Below are 20,774 nucleotides of genomic sequence, written 5' to 3'. Positions count from 1 at the left end.
AACCTGCTAGATTATATTATTAGTTCTTCGGTAGCCCATAGGAGAAGAGGACATATTTTTGTACTAGGTGACGCCCGCAACTCCGTTGCACCGTACATTTTTCCGGAATAAAAAGTATCCTATGTTCTTTCCCGGGACTCAAAGTATCCTCAGTTCAGTAGTTTGCGCGTGAAGAGGTAACAGACAGACTGACAGACAGACACAACTTTCGCATCTATAATATTAACATCAGAGACAGAGCAGGTATATTAATGTACATTACATCCCGGGATGTATTATATCTTTACATTATATTAATGTATCACACACACAACAGGTATCTTTCCCTCATCCTTTTTTCCCTTCCCCCATCTTTCCCTACATTTCAATGCCAAACGCCCCGCTTGACGCACATTTCAGCTGCTAAAGTGATAAACAGGCTGTTCTTATTTTTAATGTTGTAATACTATGGCCTTTCGAGTTACTTGCTATTAGATTCACTAGATAGTTCATCAGAAGATGATTCGGATTATAATTTTGATGCGCGCATTGTTACATATTGTGCCAAAAACAGAACGATATAGATTGAAGATATTTAATTGAAAATATAGGCTCTGGAGAACAGACTGCCTGCAGTACCTTCTGTGAAGTGCTGTGTTAAGGTGGCAAGTGGCAACACTGTGTGTATCTGTCTATCATACACGTATTATAATGTTACGGTACATGGTATACGGACACGTGGTGCGCAAGTACATACTCGAACCTTCTAAAAAGGTCCAATGTTTGTTTACGTGTTTACCCTTTATTTGTTAGCGTGTTTGAATTTAGACCTTATGACTGAGTCCATAAGGTCTAAATTAAATTCAACTTACTGCACTTATCGCAAGGACGGCATTTTTATTGTGGCACATACCCGAGCCTACTAGAAATTTCCCACGGTTGTTTACTTGTTTACGTGAAATCGGGAAATTTCTGGAATTCGTCTCGCCATATAAAAAGAGCCGCAGGTAGGCCCGGCAAGTCAGTTCAATCAGAGCGATCTTCAAGGCGATTTCGGAGTGAACACAAGTGAACCAGTGAAACCTGCGACTTGGCTACGACCTAGGACAGTGATAGTGCTTAGTGATTGGACCTAGTGATTAGTGTTTGGACTTAGTGCTAAGTGTTGTGACCTAGTGTTTAGTGCAGTGTTAATAAAGTCTTCTAGAGAGTCACCAGGTCTTTCTCTCCAAATCCTCGAACCCTAGCATGTAACAATAATATAATCACAGAAATTTTTGAACACCCTATGAAGAGAAGAGATGTATCGTAATATACAGAAATATATTGAGATGTATTTAGATGTATTAAAATATAAATGTATATTTTCATATAGCTCGGTATCTTAAGATACGAAGATGTAAAAATATACATTATAGCTGCTGTGTGTGGTCTCCTGACGATTTCTATAGAAAGGTGTATTGAGATGTATCGAGATGTATCGTGCTATAATATACATCTTTACATTACCTGCTCTGTCTGTGACGCGCTTTACTTTTACGTAGACCACACAAGTATACCATATAGATAAGTACCTTATTTGAATACCTAAGCTCGCTACCTCGTACCCAATACACTACATAACTCATTTTCAAATGCCTTAATTTACAGAAAGGGCCCAGACTTGGACTGTCCGTCACTGGACAAGGGAGACAGCTACACCCAGTCAGAGTTTCTGTCTCGTCTGGCGCACGAGTGCCGGTACGACAAGCTGCTGCTGCCCTCCTACCAGACCGGTGACGCGGTCGACGTCCACGCCAGCGCATACATCTACTTCATACAGCCCGCTGAGGCTCATGACTTGGTGAGTAGAACTAAAAAGTGCGTTACAATATAGGTTATAGAGCGTCGTCATCAATCGTCACGACCTCTGCAGTGGCTCAGTGGATGAGTTGGTAGCTTAAGCCGGGGGTGCGGGCTCGAGTCCCACGGACGCATAAAAAAGTTTTCAAAGTTCCCAGGTCAGGATGTGTATAAAATATGGGTACCTATCATATTATAATAAAAATCTGAAATATAATTATCCATAGATTGCATAGTATCATATTTTATATTATTATATGTATTATATTATATATTTCCGTTGTCTGGTACCGTAACACAAGTCCTTCAGGTGCTTTGAGTTGATGATCGCTCTTCACGATTGGCTCTTATAATGTCATCATCATCGCACTATACTTATGCCTTTTTTATTGAAACGTGGGTTTCTGACTACCAATAACGTACTAAAAGATTATTGGGACTCAAACGCAATAATGATATTATTAGCATAATATATTTTAAATCTGTCTGGTCTGCCATATTGAAATTTTAAGTATAGAGGAGACCCATATTTACCGAACAAACGAGAGCAAGCAACCTTAAATGGCACTGCTTTATTCTTAAGCCCGTCACAGACTTAGCTATAATATATATTAATATACCGTACTATAATATATATATAATAGTAGCTACCAGAAATATATATTATAGCTGAGTGTGCGATCACGCGAAAATTAGTATAGAAAATATATAGTTATATACCTAGCTATAAAAATATTAATATATAATAATTATTAAGTATAGCTAAGTCTATGACGGGCTTTATAGTGATTCGTTATACAACTCAATATTTTCATAATAATTACAATATGACTTTAACAAGTGAAACTGCACTTTCCAGAACTTCAAGTTCCACTTCCTCCTGCAACTGCGATGGACGGACCCGCGGCTCGCGTACCAGCTCTACTCGCCGGAACGCGTCAAGATCATAGGCGGCAACGATCTCCGGAACCAAGTGTGGATCCCGCACCTATATATGTCCAACGAGCAGTCTTCTGGGCTGATGGGCACGGACAGCAAGGATGTGCTTCTGTCGATCGCGCCGGATGGTGAAGTGCTGTTCAGCCGGCGGCTCCAGGCGGTGTTCTACTGCTGGATGAACCTCCAGAAGTTCCCCTTCGACGAGCAGAAGTGCTCAATGAATTTGGAAAGTTGTAAGTATATTCTACTGATTCTACTTTCTCATGCTCATTTTCGAAGTACAAAAATATGTGAATTGTAAACTTTAGACAAGTTGCATTTCATATTAGGAGCAACAGCTGTAATCTTGTACTCCCAAGGTAGTTCACCTTATAAAAAAGCAAAGACGATAAGAATATACCTTCCTTTTTCACTCTTGATGTTTTGTATAACAGTTGTAGCTGCCCACGGTTTAACTTTGATTATCACTTCCATGTTATTCTTTCATAAATCATTAATCGTGATGATCATCATGATTTAATTATTGACTCTTACCGCCGTACTCAGAGACATTTAATTATGATTAACCTTCAATTTAATGAAGAGTTTGGCAGATAATGTATAGGGCTTATGTCAACATTTTGCAGTTAGAGCCGGTACACATTGTACTGTACCGGCTCTAACTGCCGTACTCAGTATACTATAACGCGCGCTTTTAGGAAATAATCCTCGAAGTCAAACAATAACAACTGATAAGTACATTCTTCAATACTTTCAGGGAAATACAACTCATCATCCCTGCGACTTATGTGGGAGGAGGAGACGCCTGTCCGTCTGTCGCCCGACCTCCACCTCACGGAGTACGCGCTCCTGGACTACTGGACCAACGAATCGTTTGTTAAAAGTGACATACTCAATATGAGGCTCGGCGGAGGTAAAACCAGTTCAGTATTACCCCCGTATCTATTTATGTCTATAATATATTATGTTATTTATGTAAGTAATACCTAAAGGTTTTATGTTGGGCCATAATGGGCAATCTTAGAGGAATTTACTGCATGTTTGTAATCGCCTACATGGGCCAACGAGAGGTGATTGAAAAATTTGTAATGCTATATAGAAGTCAGTGCGTAGTAAATAATATAGTATAGGATCCCCTAATAACTGTGATAACGCGGTTTGTCACCTCGATTTCCTTAGTTACTGGAATGGTTTGTCACAATTCATATTTTTGTAGCTGTACACTAAACCATTCGTAACAATACATAGTATTAAGCTAATATAGAAGCATTACTTGCATGACTATTGACTAAAATATTTTCATGCTAACTTTATTTAATTGAAATTCGCGTTAGGAAAGCAATGAAATCGTTGAGGAATAAGAAAGTAAAAAACAGAAAAAATAATCCTAGGAGGCCTAAGTTGCCTAAGCATGTTCGCACTTGCAATAAAACTTAATAAAATAACCATTTTGACACAGACCAAAGTACGCATTTCACTGCTTTCTACGCAAATAGACTATAGACACAAAAGTATTGTTCAATGGACGTTGTTTTTTTCAGCTGGCAACTTCAGTGCACTGAAGTTTACTTTTAAGTTGGGTCGTGAAGTTGGCTACTACCTAATGGACTACTTTATACCCTCGATGATGATTGTCGCTACCTCTTGGGTCACATTCTGGCTGCAGGCGGACGCTGCTGCCCCTAGGGTTACTTTAGGTAAAAAAAAAACCATACCTAAAGGCCATATTACACCACGCTGCATTTAGGGACTCTTGCCCTAGTTTATTGTAATTGGATTTAAGGAGTATAGCAATCATCGAATCCTTTGCAAAGAACCTCGCCTTCCCTAACGTGCTCTGAAAAAGTATCGTGCCATATCGCTTTTCATACCTACGTTTTTTTAATATTTTATGAATTTTAAAATTGTAACTTATTTGTTCTGTTTTTGAAAAATTCTTACAAAGACCACCTGCGGTAGCATCATGTTTACTAACGGAAATTACATTTTAAGATACTGTTATCAGATACCTAATAAGAATAACATATTAAAATGTTTAGTTTTACAGTAACATTTCATACAAGAATGTCATTCAAATTAGACCACACAGCGTTGTGACTTTATACATTAATAATAATATTGTATTTTATCAACTGTGTTTTACAATAAGTATTGCTACAAATGCAAAAATGTTTTTCACCATAATTTCTTTCATTGTTATTATTCATAGGCCATTCATAGGCCCTTTTTTACGGTTGTAAGGCACGCTAAATTCTTAAATTGAACTTATTTGTTATTTTCCAGGGACGAGTACCATGTTGTCGTTCATAACCCTGGCGTCGTCGCAGTCCAAGACGCTGCCGAAGGTGTCGTACATCAAGGCCAGCGAGATCTGGTTCCTCGGCTGCACGGGCTTCATCTTCTCGGCTCTAGTCGAGTTCGCGTTTGTCAACACTATTTGGCGACGAAAGTGAGTTTAAACTTATAGGTGTTCATTTTCGTTAGGGTACGTTCAGCTGGCAGAGCTTAAAGTGGTTCCGAGACGATCAAACAACTTGACAGGAAGAACGTAGACTTGTGTAGCTTACTCAAGAAGTTTGATGCGCCCGTCAGGTAGCTTGATCCAGCACAGCAAGAGGTGATTATCTTGCGCACGCGCGATTGAGCTATATGCTTGATCAACCGACCGCGAACACCGTCAAAACGCCTCGTCAAGCAAAAATATAAAATTACATCAAGCATGGAGCAGGCAACAAATGCTTTACTTAAGCATCAAGCAAACATTGTAAACGGTCAATTTTGTTTGAAGCAAGCAAAAATCTACGTGCTTGCCGCCAAGCTGCTTGATCGTTTCGGGACCCCTTAACGCGCGGGCCGTGTCGGTAAAGATGCCTGCCGTGCAGTCCTGCCGTGAATGGCCGGCAACACCGAGTGTGAACCAATCAGTGAGGCCCATTCAATGCAGGACTGCCGTGCAGTCCTGCCGTGAATGGGCCCTTTAAGTAGAAAAGAGCCTATGACTTGGTAACAATCTAAAAGAAGATAAAATAAAGTAGGTCGTGTAATTGTATCGATAATAATGCATCGAAGAATTGTCGAGCAGACAATAAACATAAAAAATGTATTTCCAGGAAAGCCGTTAACCTGAAAGAAGTGAGCAGCAAGTACATACTGAAGAACGCGCTAACACCGAAGTTAGCGCGGAAGGAGCTTCAAAAGGAGATGCAGTCAGACTCCTCGCCGCAGCTCAGCAAGTCGCAATCGTGCTCGTCCCTGCGCGCGGGCGGCGGCGGGGGAGGAGGTGGCTTCAATAACTTCCTCACCGTGCATGTGAGTATCTGTCTCATGTATACTAGAACAACAGAGCGAGATGCAGTCAGACTCCTCGACGCAGCTCAGCAAGTCGCAGTCGTGCTCGTCCCTGTGCGCGGGCGCCGCGGGGGAGAGGGCGACTTCAACAACTTCCTCACCGTGCATGTGAGTATCCGTCTCATACATACTGGAGCAACAGAGCGAGATGCAAGACACCTCGCCGCAGTTCAACAAGTTCCACTTTTGAAAGGGTAGAAGCCTTAGGTGGAGCTTATTTTCCTGTTTTGAGGGGTAGAGTCACCATTCGCGCAAACAGATGTCCTGTCTCATACGTCAACAGACAATGGCTTTATATTGTTCTATCTTTACTTCGCCGCGCACCTACTAACGGCGTAACATATAAAGAAGTGACAGAGAACTTGGGAGTTGGGGGTACGTACTAAAGCAAGCTAATGATCATAAACGCCTAATATACAGCGATATTAATACTTGGCATTCTTCGAAGTTCGAGTTAATAATTTACACACAAATATCATTGAAATCGCAATTGCAACAATTGCTGACTGCTAACGTAAAGGCGTTTTATGCTAATAAAGTGTACCCGTCGAATCGAGGCGGTAGCGGTCATTGACCTTTTTAGTCCAGGAGCTATAGTATCAAAAATACTCGCACTGTATTCAGTTAACTTAAGAAAAAAATTTCTTATAGAGACAAAGATTATTATAGATTCATCGGAAAACTTTTTGGTAACTTGATGATGATAATCTCCAACTTTTTATACTCATAAAACGATACTACGAACTCTCGTAGTTCCTAAAGTAGTGATATACTGCATACTGAGAGTCATTAATAATAATAATAATATCTATGGACGCTTCACACCACGTCAGTCTGGCCCTGTGGTAAGTACCTGAAGGACTTGTGTTACAGGTACCAGACAACGGAAATATATTTAATACTTTTATACTATACATATATTTACGATTTTTATTATATGATACACATTTTTAATACACATCCATGACCCAGGAACTTCGAAAACTTTTTGTTCGTTCCGCGGGACTCGAACCCGCGACCCCCGGCCCACAGAGGTCGTCAATTTATTAGTCTATATAATTAGCAGTGCGCATCATTTATATGCTGATGATTTTCAGCTATATAGACAAGAAACAATTGAAAATCTCTCCACGGCCATCGATGCTTTAAACCGGGATCTTGTTGCTATAAACACCTGGTCTGCCAATTTCGGACTGTCAGTAAATGCGGCTAAGTGTCAGGCAATTTGAATAGGAAGTCCGAGAGTTCTAAGAAGAGTCATGCATACATAACTTTCTATGAAATTAGTCCTTTTGTTTACAAATTGAGATTGATTGCACGTGTAGGTTTTTTTAGACCCTAGTCCCTAACTAATAATAAGGAATCATGGATTATTAATATCTATTTGTTATCATAATATTCTCAGTTATAGTTACATAAACTTTTAAACTGCAAATACGGTTAGTAAAAGAAAATCACTGTAAAAAAAATTAATAAATAAGGAAAATAAAAGGGGAGAAAGTATACCACCTTGAGGAACCCCATCCTCGAGAAGGACCCAATCAGAGAAGGACCCGTCGACGCGTACACGTTGCTGGCGCCCTTTGAGGTAGGAGGAGAACCAGCTTACTACTTCAGGCGAGATATTGAGGTGGGACAGGATAGACAAGAGGATATCGTGGTTCACATTATTAAAAGCATTAGAAAAATCAATCAGCACTAGGACAGTGACTTTCAATTCCTCCATGCCAGCCCTAATGTCACTGGTAATTTTTAACAAGGCGGTAGTGGTACTATGCCCAGGCTTGAATCCAGATTGTAGTGGAGAGAGAAGGTTGTTATGGAATACAAACCTGGACAATTGCTTGTGAATACACACCTCGATTATTTTAGAGAGGAAAGGGAGTATTGAAATGGGACGGAAATGGGAGGGTTGTGCAGGATTTGGAACTTTTGGTAAGGGACAGACGTAAGCCTTACGCCAAAGGTCGGGGTAGGTAGAGGACTCGAGGGAGAAGTTAATAATATGGGAAATTGCAGGCAAGAGACTGTCAAGAATGGTGGTAATCATTTGACGACTGATGTCGTCGTAACCAACAGCCTTAGAGCTCAAAGATTTAATTATAGTTTTGATCTCGTCTGCAGAAACAGGTTCAAATTGAAACAGATGTTTAGCAGCACGTGGTAATCCGTTTACGTAACTAATAGTTGAGGACTTTGTACTTGCATCTAGAGTTATGACAGAAGAGAAATGGGTGTTGAGGTCATTCAAACTAATAGTACTCGGCAGTACCGTGTGATGGGACTTACCTACGCCTAAGGTACCTAGGAACTTCCATAAGTTAGCTGAGGAAGATGAGTTGCTTATGTTTAAGAAAATATGTCGACGTTTAGCATTTCTAAAGATTTGATTACATCTATTCCTGGCTGCTTTAAAGTTCACCCAATTACTGTCACTACGATTCTTTCTAAATTTACGATAGGCACGGTCCTTAAGTCTCATGGCTACTATTATGTCGGGGGTCAAGCAAGGCGCTGGAACGCTCTTTATTTTAACTTTCCTAATAGGCGCATGGACGTCATAAAGAACATAAATCCTATTGTTAAAAACTTGGACTTTGTGATAGATACAAGAAGCAGCAATAAGTGGATCCCAATCGACATTCGCAGCATCTTATTTAAGCTTATCAATGTCCATACGAGAAAAGTAACGCTTATGAATAATCTTTGGTTTTATTTTAGGGGGCTTTAAAACATACCTAAGAAAGATAAGGTCGTGCAATGAAAAACCAGGGGCATGATATTGTCCGTGAGAATGAACCAGTGAACGGTTTGACGTTAAAATTAGGTCCAACCAGGTATCATCGCCATTGATGTTATGGTGTGTGGCTTGCAAAGGTAACTGTTGCAAACTAGTTGACTCCAGAATGTGTAGTAATCTGCGTGCGCGCGAAGAAGATGCGTCAAGTAAATTTGTATTGAAGTCGCCCATAATAATGTGGTGTTTATAATCAGCACTCAACGACTCCAGAATATATTTTATAAAATAATATTAAATTAACGTATACTGAGTAAAATATGTATAAAATATTATTTCCACTAAATATTTAAAATTAATATTTCTGTTCGATAGGTTTTTCAGTTCGATAAACTAATTATAGATAAAAAGTTGCCAGCAAATTCCAATAAAAACATAAATCTTTCGCAGAGTATGCCCGCAGTGAGCGTGCCAACGATAACCGCAGACGAGGGCGACACCAACGACCAGGGAGGAGACAAGGGTAAAGGTGCCCAGGCGTGGACCACCATGACGCCCCAGGATATAGCCATATGGATCGACAAGCGAGCGCGCCTCATGTTCCCCCTCCTATTCATATTCTTCAACATCATCTACTGGACGTTCGTCTATTGTCTATGATCTATAATCACGTCGACCGGACATCCGGAGGTCTCTGAAATCTCATTGTACAGTGTACATACTAGAGTAATCGATTGCTCTTTGAGAGTGTACAAAAATTAATTAAAAAAACACTTCCTTGTGAGTGTACAAAGTTCACTTTGTACAAGTGTGCAAAAAGTATAAAAATGTCATCACTTTGAATAGTTAGGTAGGTATAGCTGTGTATAATGCATTTTATATCTTTTGTATATTTTTAGTCAATTGTTATACGCGTTCGAATGTAACTTTTTAAGGACTTTTTTGCCATTAAATGGCTTGGGGAAACTCTTTTCGATTCGTCCAGTACTAAGTACATACGTTATTATCTGCATAATATAATGTGTTATGTGCCAAAATATTTTATTATATTATTGGCGTTTTCTAGGCCAAAGTGGTAGTACCTAAGTTGTTATGTCCAATTATATTTTGCTTTGTAAGGTTCGGCAGCAATGTTTTTAATGACAATATTGTATTTTTTTGTCATAACATCATTTATTTCTTGAAAAGAAAGGCAATAATAATTGTTTCTTGAAGTAAATAATATTATTATTTACTTAGGTCAAATTATTCTGTAATTAAATGAGAAGGCAATGTGAGTTATTCAAAAATGTGTTTTCATTTCTTAGGTACTTGCGATAAGTTTTAAGTTCCGAATATCATATGATTGTACTTAAGTTAGCCCTAAATTATATACCTTGTGATGTATTCACAACCTTTATTTATTTTACTTTATGTGTTAGTTATTATAAAAAAAAAAAACATTCCAAAATGTTGAGTGCCTTAGTAGTGTGATAGCTGTGGTTCTTTTGTATTTAATAGTTCCTTTATGTTATGTGGAACAGTAGGGTAAGATGGGGTGCCCAAGATTTGTCGTATAATGTCCTCTATTGTTTTATATTGTGGGGACTATAAAAACCCCACCTTACCCCACTATCCCATATATGTCTATGAGAAGTGTTCGAACCACAAAATACGAAGTATCTATATTATGCCCTATTACGTATTACTAGTATAAATGCGATTGCGAAGCGGCGAAATGTTAGTTGTTGAGATTGTAAATTATGTAGGTTTAATAAAAGTTAGTCAAATAAATTTATTTAATATCGAGTGTCGTTTTCATTAACTGACTTCCAAAAAAACGTGGAGGTTATATGTTCGACTGTGGATACATTTTTTTTCTATCACTATGACTTGGAAATATGTGTAAATAGTTATTATTAAACCATTGTAGACGAGTATTTGTTTTAAGTTATTTGCAGAAAATTCATGGTTCACTTGCTACAAACACATGGATACAAAGATTTGAAGAAAAAATAGAAAAGAGAAAATCTTACCAAGTTTAAAATAAACCAAGTTGGTGCTTTGAAAAGTGTTTCTATATTTCAAACATTACAAAAGGAAATATACTACAATAAAATATTTTATTCATATATAAAATTAAGTAATCACTTTACAGAATTTATAATATTCCTCTAACAATAAATATTTTTTAATAATAATAATTAAAGTCAACGTAACTAAACTTTTAACAAAACAATAACTATCACATTATTATAATAATTATAACATTTTATGCAATAAATAATAATAATTTTGTTAAATAGATCTCATTCCAGGAATAAAACCTACATTTGGCAAAGGTTAATGGCAAACAAATAAATTAATAAGCGGACACGTCATATTATGACTTATGAGCGAACAAATTATCTCAATAACATGATTACCTACTACCCGCTGACCTCCATTAGAAAAGTACGCTGGACTTATGATACCCACCTGCTCTTTGTGTCTATTTGAAGCGGAATCAGCGCCCGCAATGCGGAAGAGAACTAAATCTGATGTAAATTGCAAATGGCCGCTTAATTGTTATTGGTTGTCTTCAATAGTATTAGTTCCAAGTAGTCTCACTACTGCTATCAGCGCCAATATGGCGACTTTCAAACGTCATTTTTACGTCAGATTTAGTTCTCTTCCCCCGCATTCCGCTTCAAATAGGCACATAAACCAGCAGTTATTTCAAAGGGTATCATAAGTCCAGCGTACTTGTATAATGGAGGTCAGTGCTACTACCACACAATAGAGTCACTAAATATGTAACTTTTATGTTCTATCACAACTCTTCAATTAATACGTTAGTTAATAAATAGTTATTTTAACAGATTTAAATGCTATTAGAATACGTCGTTTTGGAATAGAGTGAGAAAATATGGCACGTTAGGGTCAATTCAGACCGCAACGCGACGCGTAGATGCATTTCTAAAAACTATATGGATTTGACAAATTTCAAGGTAACTTGCATGGTGTCTCACACAATTGAAATCTATGAAATCCATACAAATTTAAAAATGCTTCTACGCGTCGCGTTGGGGTCTGAATTGACCCAGGCGTTAACGACCAATAGCAACGCTGTTGGCCTAGCGCATGAAATGTAATTCACGAATAAGGGCCAACCCACACGTAGGTGGGCAATTTCAGAAAAACGTGTACAGGGTATAAAATTTCGTTTTAAATTTTATGTCATTTTTTTCTTTTTTTCTATATTTTTTTTCTATAATGTAATAGGAAATATAGTTTATTATACAAAAAAACAAAAAAGAACGCGGAATTTAAGGCATTTTCCTAATAATATCAAAAATGACCGTAGAAAAAGTCACCCAACGGAGGTCACATAATGCTACCTGCTTGTTGTTTTAAATTATTTAAAAATTAACCACCTTATTTAGCACTAATACATTTTTGGTATCAAATACTATACAAGTTTTGCAATGTGTAAACAATAACAATAATCAAAGAAAAGTGATTAATAACAGTAAAACTTGGTCACATACCTGAACAAAGAAATTGAAATACCTGCACTTCAACAACATTTCCGCGCTTTTCACTAGTTAGTTTGCCAGTAAAAACAAAAAGACGTACCTATCGATGAAGAACATACGTTGTTTTGCCAGATCGTGCCGAATAATTTCTAGTATTAGAAGAATTTTTTGCAGAAAATTCAAATTAATTTTTAAAAGAAATTACATACAAAAATATATAATTGATACTTTCAACTGATACATTTGACTTTTGAGATTTTAAATTATATATAGAAATCACTTCCAATAATGGAAATTTTTAAAAATCAATCATTATCTCATCTTAGTTGGGAAGGGGACAGGTATATTTGATGGTTTTCAATACTTTAAAACCTTCGTAAGTTTTTTATTTAGTAAAGTAACAACAAGACAACAATTTATATATGTATTTAAACATATACTTTTTTCACTTAAATTAATATATTCTGTTAAAAGTTATTTATCTCAACAAAATAATTTAACAAAGTCGAGGGACAAGGCAAAATCAGGGGGTACACATTTTTTTGAAAATGCCCAGGTACCACAAACACACCACGTCGCAACGACAAAATGCCGTCAAACAATCGTTACGTGTGAACGACAAAATGTCGACGTGGTTGCTTTGTCGCCAGTGGTTGCGATGTGATTACGTCGTGTACAGATATAGTTCGACTCCGTCTTTTATAGCGGAAACACGTGTTGACTAAACTCATGAAATTCGAAGAGGAAACTTTATTATTGCTATCCTTGCGAGAGCGCGGGCGGCGTACGCGTACCGTCGTTGCATCGACGTAACGTTACGGTAACGACGGTATCACACACGCAGTCGACAACGTCTGCAAAATGTGTAACAGACCATTTTCAATACGAAATAATATACTTACGCCCGACCACGTGGTGTGGTTGTGGTACGTGTGGGTTGGCCCTAAAACTCCATAAGGCCGAATTGTAACAGCATTTCAATCTTATTTTATAGGTGTGTATTCTAAATACAACCTAGAATAGGTACTGTCGTCATAAATCGACGCTGCTGATTCGTTCCGACATATATTATAACTGGCCTGTACATTAACAAAACTTTATTGGGATGTCATTAATACAAATATTACAATTGAAGGTTAAATTAGACCGCAACGCGACGCGTAGATGCATTTCTAAATTTGTATGGATTTGACAGATTTGTAAGACGTCTCACCCAATTGAGATCTTTCAAATCAGTACAAATTTAGAAATGCATCTACGCATCGCGTTGCGGTCTGAATTGACCCTTATACTACTGATACATCACACTTGTTTTACTAGTACGGAAATATGACGTCACGAGCACTGACACTGGGTTTTATTTCGAAACACACATTTTCAAGATTACCAAATCATCGATCAGGGTATTTTACTTGTCGGCGTCCTGCCGTCTGCCTGTACTCACAAGAACAACTCCTTTACAACAAGGCTTCGAAGGACCTTCAACAGATATGGACTCAGACACAATATGCGATATGACGATATTCAAGACGCGAGTCTGTCGCTGGAACGCGGCGCTGTAATCACCAGACTGTCGTCACTGGAGTACCGCTTTAGTGTCGTGGCACTGGCGTGGCTGGAAAGAATAACAATAGAATATAAAGTGTAAGCTGAGAATGCAAGCATATGCTTCGGAAATCGGATTTCGTCTCAATTTTTATCCTCCTTAACAACTGTTCAAATACTCCTACTGTTTACATAAATGCATTTTGCCACTACCAGCAAATTGAAGTTGATCTAACTCACTGATAAGAACCGGTTTAAAAGATAATCATCAATAATAGGAAAGACAAACTATGTCGACATAAATAAGAATGATGTCGAATGGAAGTAAACCATTTGGAGTTGCAAGAATAAGTATGATTATGTTTTGATATGTTTAAACATAAGCGAAACGGTTTCTTTCTACGGAAGAATAGACAAAGTGACAGATTGACAAAGGCAATCTGCCATTTTGTCATTAAAATCTGTCAGTGCGTCCATTATTTCCTGTTTCTAATGTTGTTATGCTAAGCCTGCAAGAAACCAGGGCCCTAATTCACAATGTGTAATTCGACTCGGATTCGGTACCTTCATCGCGCATCCAGTAAACGCTCGCTGCGCTAGGCATTGACAAATGACCGCACGGCAAAGTGTCCGAATCTGAGTTGAACGAGAATCGTGAATCGCCCTGCTAGAACGTATAAAATGTTGGTACCTATATCGCGTACGCGGTCGCGGCGTGGGCGCGAGGCGAGGGAGGTGGTCGAGCCCTCCTCCCCCTCCCCCGACGCCCCCGCCGCCGGAGCCCGAGCTCGAGCCGCGCCCCGACCCACTGGAGCTCTCCGACCACGTCAGCTCTGACATGCTGAAAAACAAAAACCATATTAGGGCTCCCACCTACAAATAATAAAAACTAAGGAATCGTAACTCCCATACTACTACCGTTTTAAATTTGATTCCTTTTGATCTGTGATGTAACGTCAGCCTAGTACCGCTCAAGGTCACCTAAATATTGCAAATGTATTGAAATGTGTACCTAAGGTACACTTTTTTGACTAGTATTGTGGAACATGTTTTTTGACGGAGTTACTTTTCCTTAGTTTTTATTATTCATAGGCTCCCACACAAAACCGCGCATCGCATCGTCATATCATTTTTATTATGAATTTTGTCGCAGATATTTGCGATGCGAATTCACAGTTATGTGTGGGAACTGGGAGCCCTTAGGCCGAATTTACATAAGGAAAGTAGTTGTTGACTGATTGAATGAAATTTGTCAGTTAGTGATTAAAGTCTGTATCTATTCTTTTGTATTTCTACTTTGGCTGTATTAAGTCTACTGGGCCCATAACCTATTATTTGCGATGCGAATTCGCAGTTATGTGTGGGAACTGGGAGCCCTTAGGCTGAATTTACATTAGGCAACTAGTTGTCATGCATGTTGGAATGAGTTGATGAAAGTAGTTGCAACACGCTTAAAACTTCTTTCATTAAAATAATAGTAGGTATCGTGAAATCAACAGTATAACCAACGACATAGCTCTGTCAACATTCAGGATTTATTTTGCGATTTAAGATTTTGTAGCACAGATGTTAATTCATAAAATAAAAAAATAAAAATTCGAAATCTCAGACGCTAATCCATTTTGGCCTGCCAGATGTAGCACCATACTTTTTATCAAAATCTGTTCGGACGTTTTTGCAGTAAAGGTACACATAATATAATAGAAGAAGTCAGATTCCTTCTTATTACGCAAGCCCATCTGATTTTGGTTATATAATTTTATTAAGTACTCAATGTTGGTCATCAACCTTTTGTCATTATTACAACATGAAAAACGTTTTTAACTTGATGATTGTTTTAAATACTATGTACCTATGTTGATCGTAATAGCTTACGGTTATTGGGTCACATAATAACAGTCATTTGTTTGTTGATTCACACTCGTTTGGTTTTTTAACCCCTGAGACCGAATAAATAATATAGACTACAGTCTAAAGTCTAATCGACCAATCACGTAAATACAGAGTAGTTTGATGTCGAAGACATATCCGTTCGAATCCGTATTCCGATCCGAAGAAGTATCCGACTTTTGAACCTATTTACTGTTTGGACTAAAAATCAAAGTTTAAAAGTTGTAAACACGCGTTGTAAAAATTACATAAACAACGCAAGTATAATAACAAAGGCGCCTGCTTATTACCTTGTGCGGTGTTGTTTTTTTTTAACCTACTTCAAAAAATTCGCATAGGTATGTTCAGAACTACAAGTACGAGTTAAGTAATTCTTTTTTTAGTATTTTTTAAGTATTGTCCAACTTTCCCTAAGTTGGGCAATACTCCTGCAACTTTCATTAAAATCGATTCAGTATAGTTTTTGAGATAGAGAATTTTAATTCTCAATCACGTACAATTTTGATCTTTTTAGAAAACTATTATTATTTTCTATATTCTCATTTTTCTTAATTTTCAAATCAAATCAAATCAAATTCTTTATTAAGTATGCTAACATACAATAATATACCTACAATAGTATAATAGCAAGGTATACGTGGGAGAGCCATGCTTCTGCACGAATGTGCCGGCTCGACCGGAGAAATACCACATTCTCACAGAAAACCGGCATGAAACAGCGCTTGCGCTGTGTTTTGCCGAGTGAGTGAGTTTACCGGAGGCCTAATCCCCTACCCTGTTCCCTTCCCTAGCCTCCCCTATTCCCTTCCCTTCCCTTCCCATCCCTATTCTCCCCTGTTACCCTATTCCCTCTTAAAAGGCCGGCAACGCACCTGCAGCTCTTCTGATGCTGCAAGTGTCCATGGGCGACGGAAGTTGCTTTCCATCAGGTGACCCGTTTGCTCGTTTGCTCGCTCGTTATTTCATAAAAAAAAAGGTAGCGTACATCACGTCGTCTAATCCCATGCTAAGTAAAAACTTGTGTTATGGCAATCAGACGAGATAGATGGACGGGGATACACGCCGTACAATTTTATCGTGATGATAATGAGTTCACCTGGAGGATATGGGCGGCAGGCGGTATTGCAGGAAGTCGTTGTTCTCGGTGTAGGTGGAGGCGTGGATCTCCTGCTGGTACAGTTCGTACAGCTGCGCCAGCTCCGGCTGCACGTTTATACCCACTTCTGTTGACAACACAAAGAATTATTCCGTGATATACCCGCAATTTAGTAATATCCAAATTAGTTTTTTAGGCGGGCGCCGCATGAATATACTTAGAATAATTTATGTTTTACAAAAAAAGGGTTCAGAGCATTTCTAAAAATTTTATTAAAATCGATCGTAACAGACAGACACACTTTCGTACTTTTATTTGTAATAGGTAAGTACCTACAGTATGTGTATAATATTGTAATATAAAGGGGCGCTGCCGGTAAAGGAGAACTGTCAAAAACATGTCAAAAATGACGTTTTTGTATGATGGCAGCATCAGTTCATTTCGCGACGCCGCAGCTCGTGCGCACGCGCCGCCCACTCGCCGTGCAGCGCCAGCTTGTCCGCCTCCAGCACATGACTTCTCCTTACCCTCAAGCGTCCGCCGCTGTCGTGTAATTATCTCATCAGTCAGCCGGCGCTGCGCATCACGTCGCTGCAGCGCGAGGTCGCGACGCCGCAGCTCGTGCGCGCGCGCTGCCCGCTCGCCCTGCAGCGCCAGCTTGTCCGCCTCCAACTCGTGCACGCGACACACCAACGACAGCACCTCGCGCTCCGCGCCGTTTATGTGCACTGGCAACTCCTGAGAGAATTTTATTACATGTAATTACATATTATATCAAAAAGAACTTTATGCATGATTAAAATAGCCAATGTCATAGAAAAGTTTACTATTAGGGCAGAACAGAAAAGATGACTGACTGAATGAAGTTTGTCAGATAGTGCTTAAAATCTGTTTCTATTCTCTTGTATTTCTACTTTGGCTATACTAAGTCTGCTGGGCCCATAACCTATTACTTAAATAAATAGTTGGGGACATAAATGTGTAGATAAATAGTGTAATAAAATAGTAAAAAAATAGTTAAATATGTAAACCTAGTAATTTTACTTTAATCCAAAATAAACTAGAGTGTAAGTAAATTTTTTTGACGACCTCTGTGGCTCAGTGGTGAGCGCGTTGGTAGCTCAAGCCGGGGGTCGCGGGTTCGAATCCCGCCGACGGAACAAAAAGTTTTCAATGTTCCCGGGTCTGGATGTGTATTAAATATGTGTATGATATAATAAAAATCTTAAATATATGTATAGTATAAAAGTATTAAATATATTTCCGTTGTCTGGTACCTGTAACACAAGTCCTTTAGGTACTTAGCACGGGGCCAGACTGACGTGGTGTGAAGCGTCCATAGATATAAAAAAAAAAAAAAAAAAAAAAAATTGACAGTATTCGTCAAAGACGCGTAATTCGTCGAAGTAACGCTAATAGATATAGGGATTATCTAGGCTCATGCCACTGACCTGCTCGAGCTGCGCGCCCCTCAACCGCACCTGCTCCAGCTGCCGCTCGACTGCCGCCCGCTGCGCGCGCGCCGCCTCCTGCTCGCGCTCCACGGCTGCGAGCTCCGCCCACGCCTGCTCCACCGCCACCTCCGCCTCCGCCCGCTCGCGCCCCGCGCCGCTCGCCCCGCCTCCGCTATTCCCACTGGCGACGCTGCCCGTGCCACCCCTGGATTAAGGCCGGCCGTACATTATAAGAATTTCTGATCAGAAAAAATTCTGCAATCCTATCAACGTCAGATACTTAAAAATTCTGATAGTATGTGAGGTCCACAACAAAACATAATATGAGCAGAGTGCGTTCCGGCGGGCGTCCAAATTTTTCTGATCAGAAATTCTTATAATATGCAGCCGGGCTAATTATTAACTTCTAAATATTCATAAGTTATTATCAATCCTTTTAACCTACTCTGCCGTTTTAACAGTCTTACCCCTCAAGAGTAAATGCCATTTAAGAGCTAGGCCATATTACTTAATTACGTCGCAACGCATTTTACCACCTCCATTGCGTTGTAAAACAATTCGTAACATTTCATCAACACAATACGGCATATCATAAGCATTTCTCTATCGTCTAGACTAGGTCGCTTTTTTTTTATGAAATAAGGGGGCAAACGAGCAAACGGGTCACCTGATGGAAAGCAACATCCGTCGCCCATGGACACTCGCAGCATCAGAAGAGCTGCAAGTGCGTTGCCGGCCTTTTAAGAGGGTATAGGGTAATAGGGGACGGAAGGGAAGGGAATAGGGGAGGACAGGGAAGGGAATATGGTAGGGAATTGGGCCTCCAGTAAACTCACTCGGCGAAACACAGCGCAAGCGTTGTTTCACGCCAGTTTTCTGTGAAAACGTGGTATTTCTCCGGTCGAGCCGGCCCATTCGTGCCGAAGCATGGCTATCCCACGTATAAAACGCTTCTACTAACTTCAAGACGGTGCTCCGATGGCGATATTACAGAAAGCATACAAACCTATAACTCTGCTGCGTGCTCATCCTGGACCCAGTGAGGCTGATGGGCTTGTACAGTCTGTTGAACCTCGCCTCCCAATGCGATATCGCCGCGTGCTGCCTTTCCGCGTCCAACGCCAAACCCAGTAAGTGACTGTCTAACTCCATTAAACGTCTTCTCAGACGCATCTGCTGCTTAAAAGTCGCCACTATCGCCTCTCGCAGAGCTTTCAAATTGTCAGGATTCTCGTTAGAATCAGTTGCAACTTCTGTTCTATTCTCTTCTGTTTTCTTTTCTTCTTCCTTTGGTCTGGAAATGAAATTTAAACTGGCGTTTTCAAAACATTTTAACTAATACACAAGTATAAGATGTATTTGCACCTTTACTTACCTCGTCCAATCGTCTCTCATTTTGCTCTTCAATCGAGATATTTCTTCTCGCAACTCATTAATGACTGTCCGATATTGCGATAAATGCATCGGGGTTTCTACCAACTCGCGCTCGACCTGAAATGAAACGACTGAAATAAGTAGTTATTAAATTATTTCAATCTGTTGCGGCGTTAAAAAAATTAAATTTGTTGCGGCGACATAGTTTGAAAATAAAATTAACGTCGAAAGTACCATCGAGGAAATTGATTCCTATGCAGTTGACAGACCAACGTCAATTAGTCAGATCATGTCAATTCAATGTTAATTGTGATCTGTCGGCTAGGTTTAACGTAACGCGACCAAACTACGTAGGTCCCCCATCTGCCTAGGAATCAACTTCTATGACTATCATAGAAGTTGATTCCTAGGCATTGCCATATTAAATTTACAGTTTGTAATACATGCATCGATTTCGTCGCGAGTCGCAACACTGAATTAATTTTGAACTAATGTCACGAAACTACTGTCTACTTTCCTGATGAACACATGTCGCGAAACTAGTATCACGAAAACATTCGCCAATGGGAGACGTACATCGTGTAGCTAAAAACGCGCTAAATTCAAAGTGACTGTCTCATACAGTATGAGACAATTCTAATTTAGGCTGAACAACAAAATGGTGTAAAAGTGTCACCTTGTTGGTGATGGTAGCGGCGCGCTGCGCGTAATGTAGCGTGGAGCGCGTGGTGTCGCGGTGCGTGGCGGCCGGCGACACGTGCGCCACCATCGCGGTGCGGCACCGACCGCCCAGCACCTCCCGCAGCAGCCGGGTCAGCTTAGAGTCGCGGTAGTTCACGTACCTGAGTTTCGACAAAATCAACGTTGAACTTGTTAAAAAGTGTTTAACTTGGGTTCAAAATCTGAACTTCAGATGCACTTGTCTGGATTTCAGTTATGCCAGTCTAGATTAAAGTTGTTTGTGGATAATTAGCAAGAACAGATTTTAATAGTAGATAGGATGTCAAAAGTCACGAAGGACAAAAGTCGCTTTCCTGAACAACATAAGCATTTTTCAGTCCCTTGTGCGTATT

The 20,774-nt window shown here is 39.5% G+C and overlaps 2 protein-coding genes across 5 annotated transcripts in view; one reads left to right on the top strand and one right to left on the bottom strand.

The window, feature by feature from the left end:
• LOC121732606 (pH-sensitive chloride channel 2-like) overlaps positions 1 to 9,605 on the top strand; it is a 32,396-nt gene extending 22,791 nt beyond the window's left edge. The window contains exons 2-9 of one of the 3 annotated variants that reach the window (XM_042122546.1): positions 1,630 to 1,822; positions 2,681 to 2,993; positions 3,518 to 3,682; positions 4,302 to 4,457; positions 5,044 to 5,209; positions 5,871 to 6,040; positions 6,185 to 6,216; positions 9,296 to 9,605. In XM_042122546.1, coding sequence (XP_041978480.1) covers positions 1,630 to 1,822; positions 2,681 to 2,993; positions 3,518 to 3,682; positions 4,302 to 4,457; positions 5,044 to 5,209; positions 5,871 to 6,040; positions 6,185 to 6,216; positions 9,296 to 9,505 — 1,405 coding nt within the window. In that variant the 3' untranslated portion in view covers positions 9,506 to 9,605. Of the gene's footprint in view, positions 1 to 1,629; positions 1,823 to 2,680; positions 2,994 to 3,517; positions 3,683 to 4,301; positions 4,458 to 5,043; positions 5,210 to 5,870; positions 6,070 to 6,184; positions 6,217 to 9,295 lie in introns of all 3 variants that reach the window. The other 2 variants (XM_042122548.1, XM_042122545.1) reach the window with 2 other exon arrangements.
• A 3,687-nt stretch (positions 9,606 to 13,292) lies between these two features.
• LOC121732605 (kinesin-like protein KIF19) overlaps positions 13,293 to 20,774 on the bottom strand; it is a 46,262-nt gene continuing 38,780 nt past the window's right edge. For both annotated transcript variants that reach the window (XM_042122544.1, XM_042122543.1), the window contains 8 exons: positions 20,378 to 20,543; positions 19,703 to 19,818; positions 19,334 to 19,621; positions 18,325 to 18,532; positions 17,401 to 17,611; positions 16,874 to 17,000; positions 14,579 to 14,728; positions 13,293 to 13,957 (listed from right to left, as the gene is read on the bottom strand). In XM_042122544.1, the coding sequence (XP_041978478.1) occupies positions 13,867 to 13,957; positions 14,579 to 14,728; positions 16,874 to 17,000; positions 17,401 to 17,611; positions 18,325 to 18,532; positions 19,334 to 19,621; positions 19,703 to 19,818; positions 20,378 to 20,543 (1,357 nt within the window). In that variant the 3' untranslated portion in view covers positions 13,293 to 13,866. The remainder of the gene's footprint in view (positions 13,958 to 14,578; positions 14,729 to 16,873; positions 17,001 to 17,400; positions 17,612 to 18,324; positions 18,533 to 19,333; positions 19,622 to 19,702; positions 19,819 to 20,377; positions 20,544 to 20,774) is intronic.

This window comes from Aricia agestis, chromosome 12 (assembly GCF_905147365.1).
Source record: "Aricia agestis chromosome 12, ilAriAges1.1, whole genome shotgun sequence".
NCBI lineage: Eukaryota > Metazoa > Arthropoda > Insecta > Lepidoptera > Lycaenidae > Aricia > Aricia agestis.
This window is presented reverse-complemented; position numbering and strand designations above follow the sequence as displayed.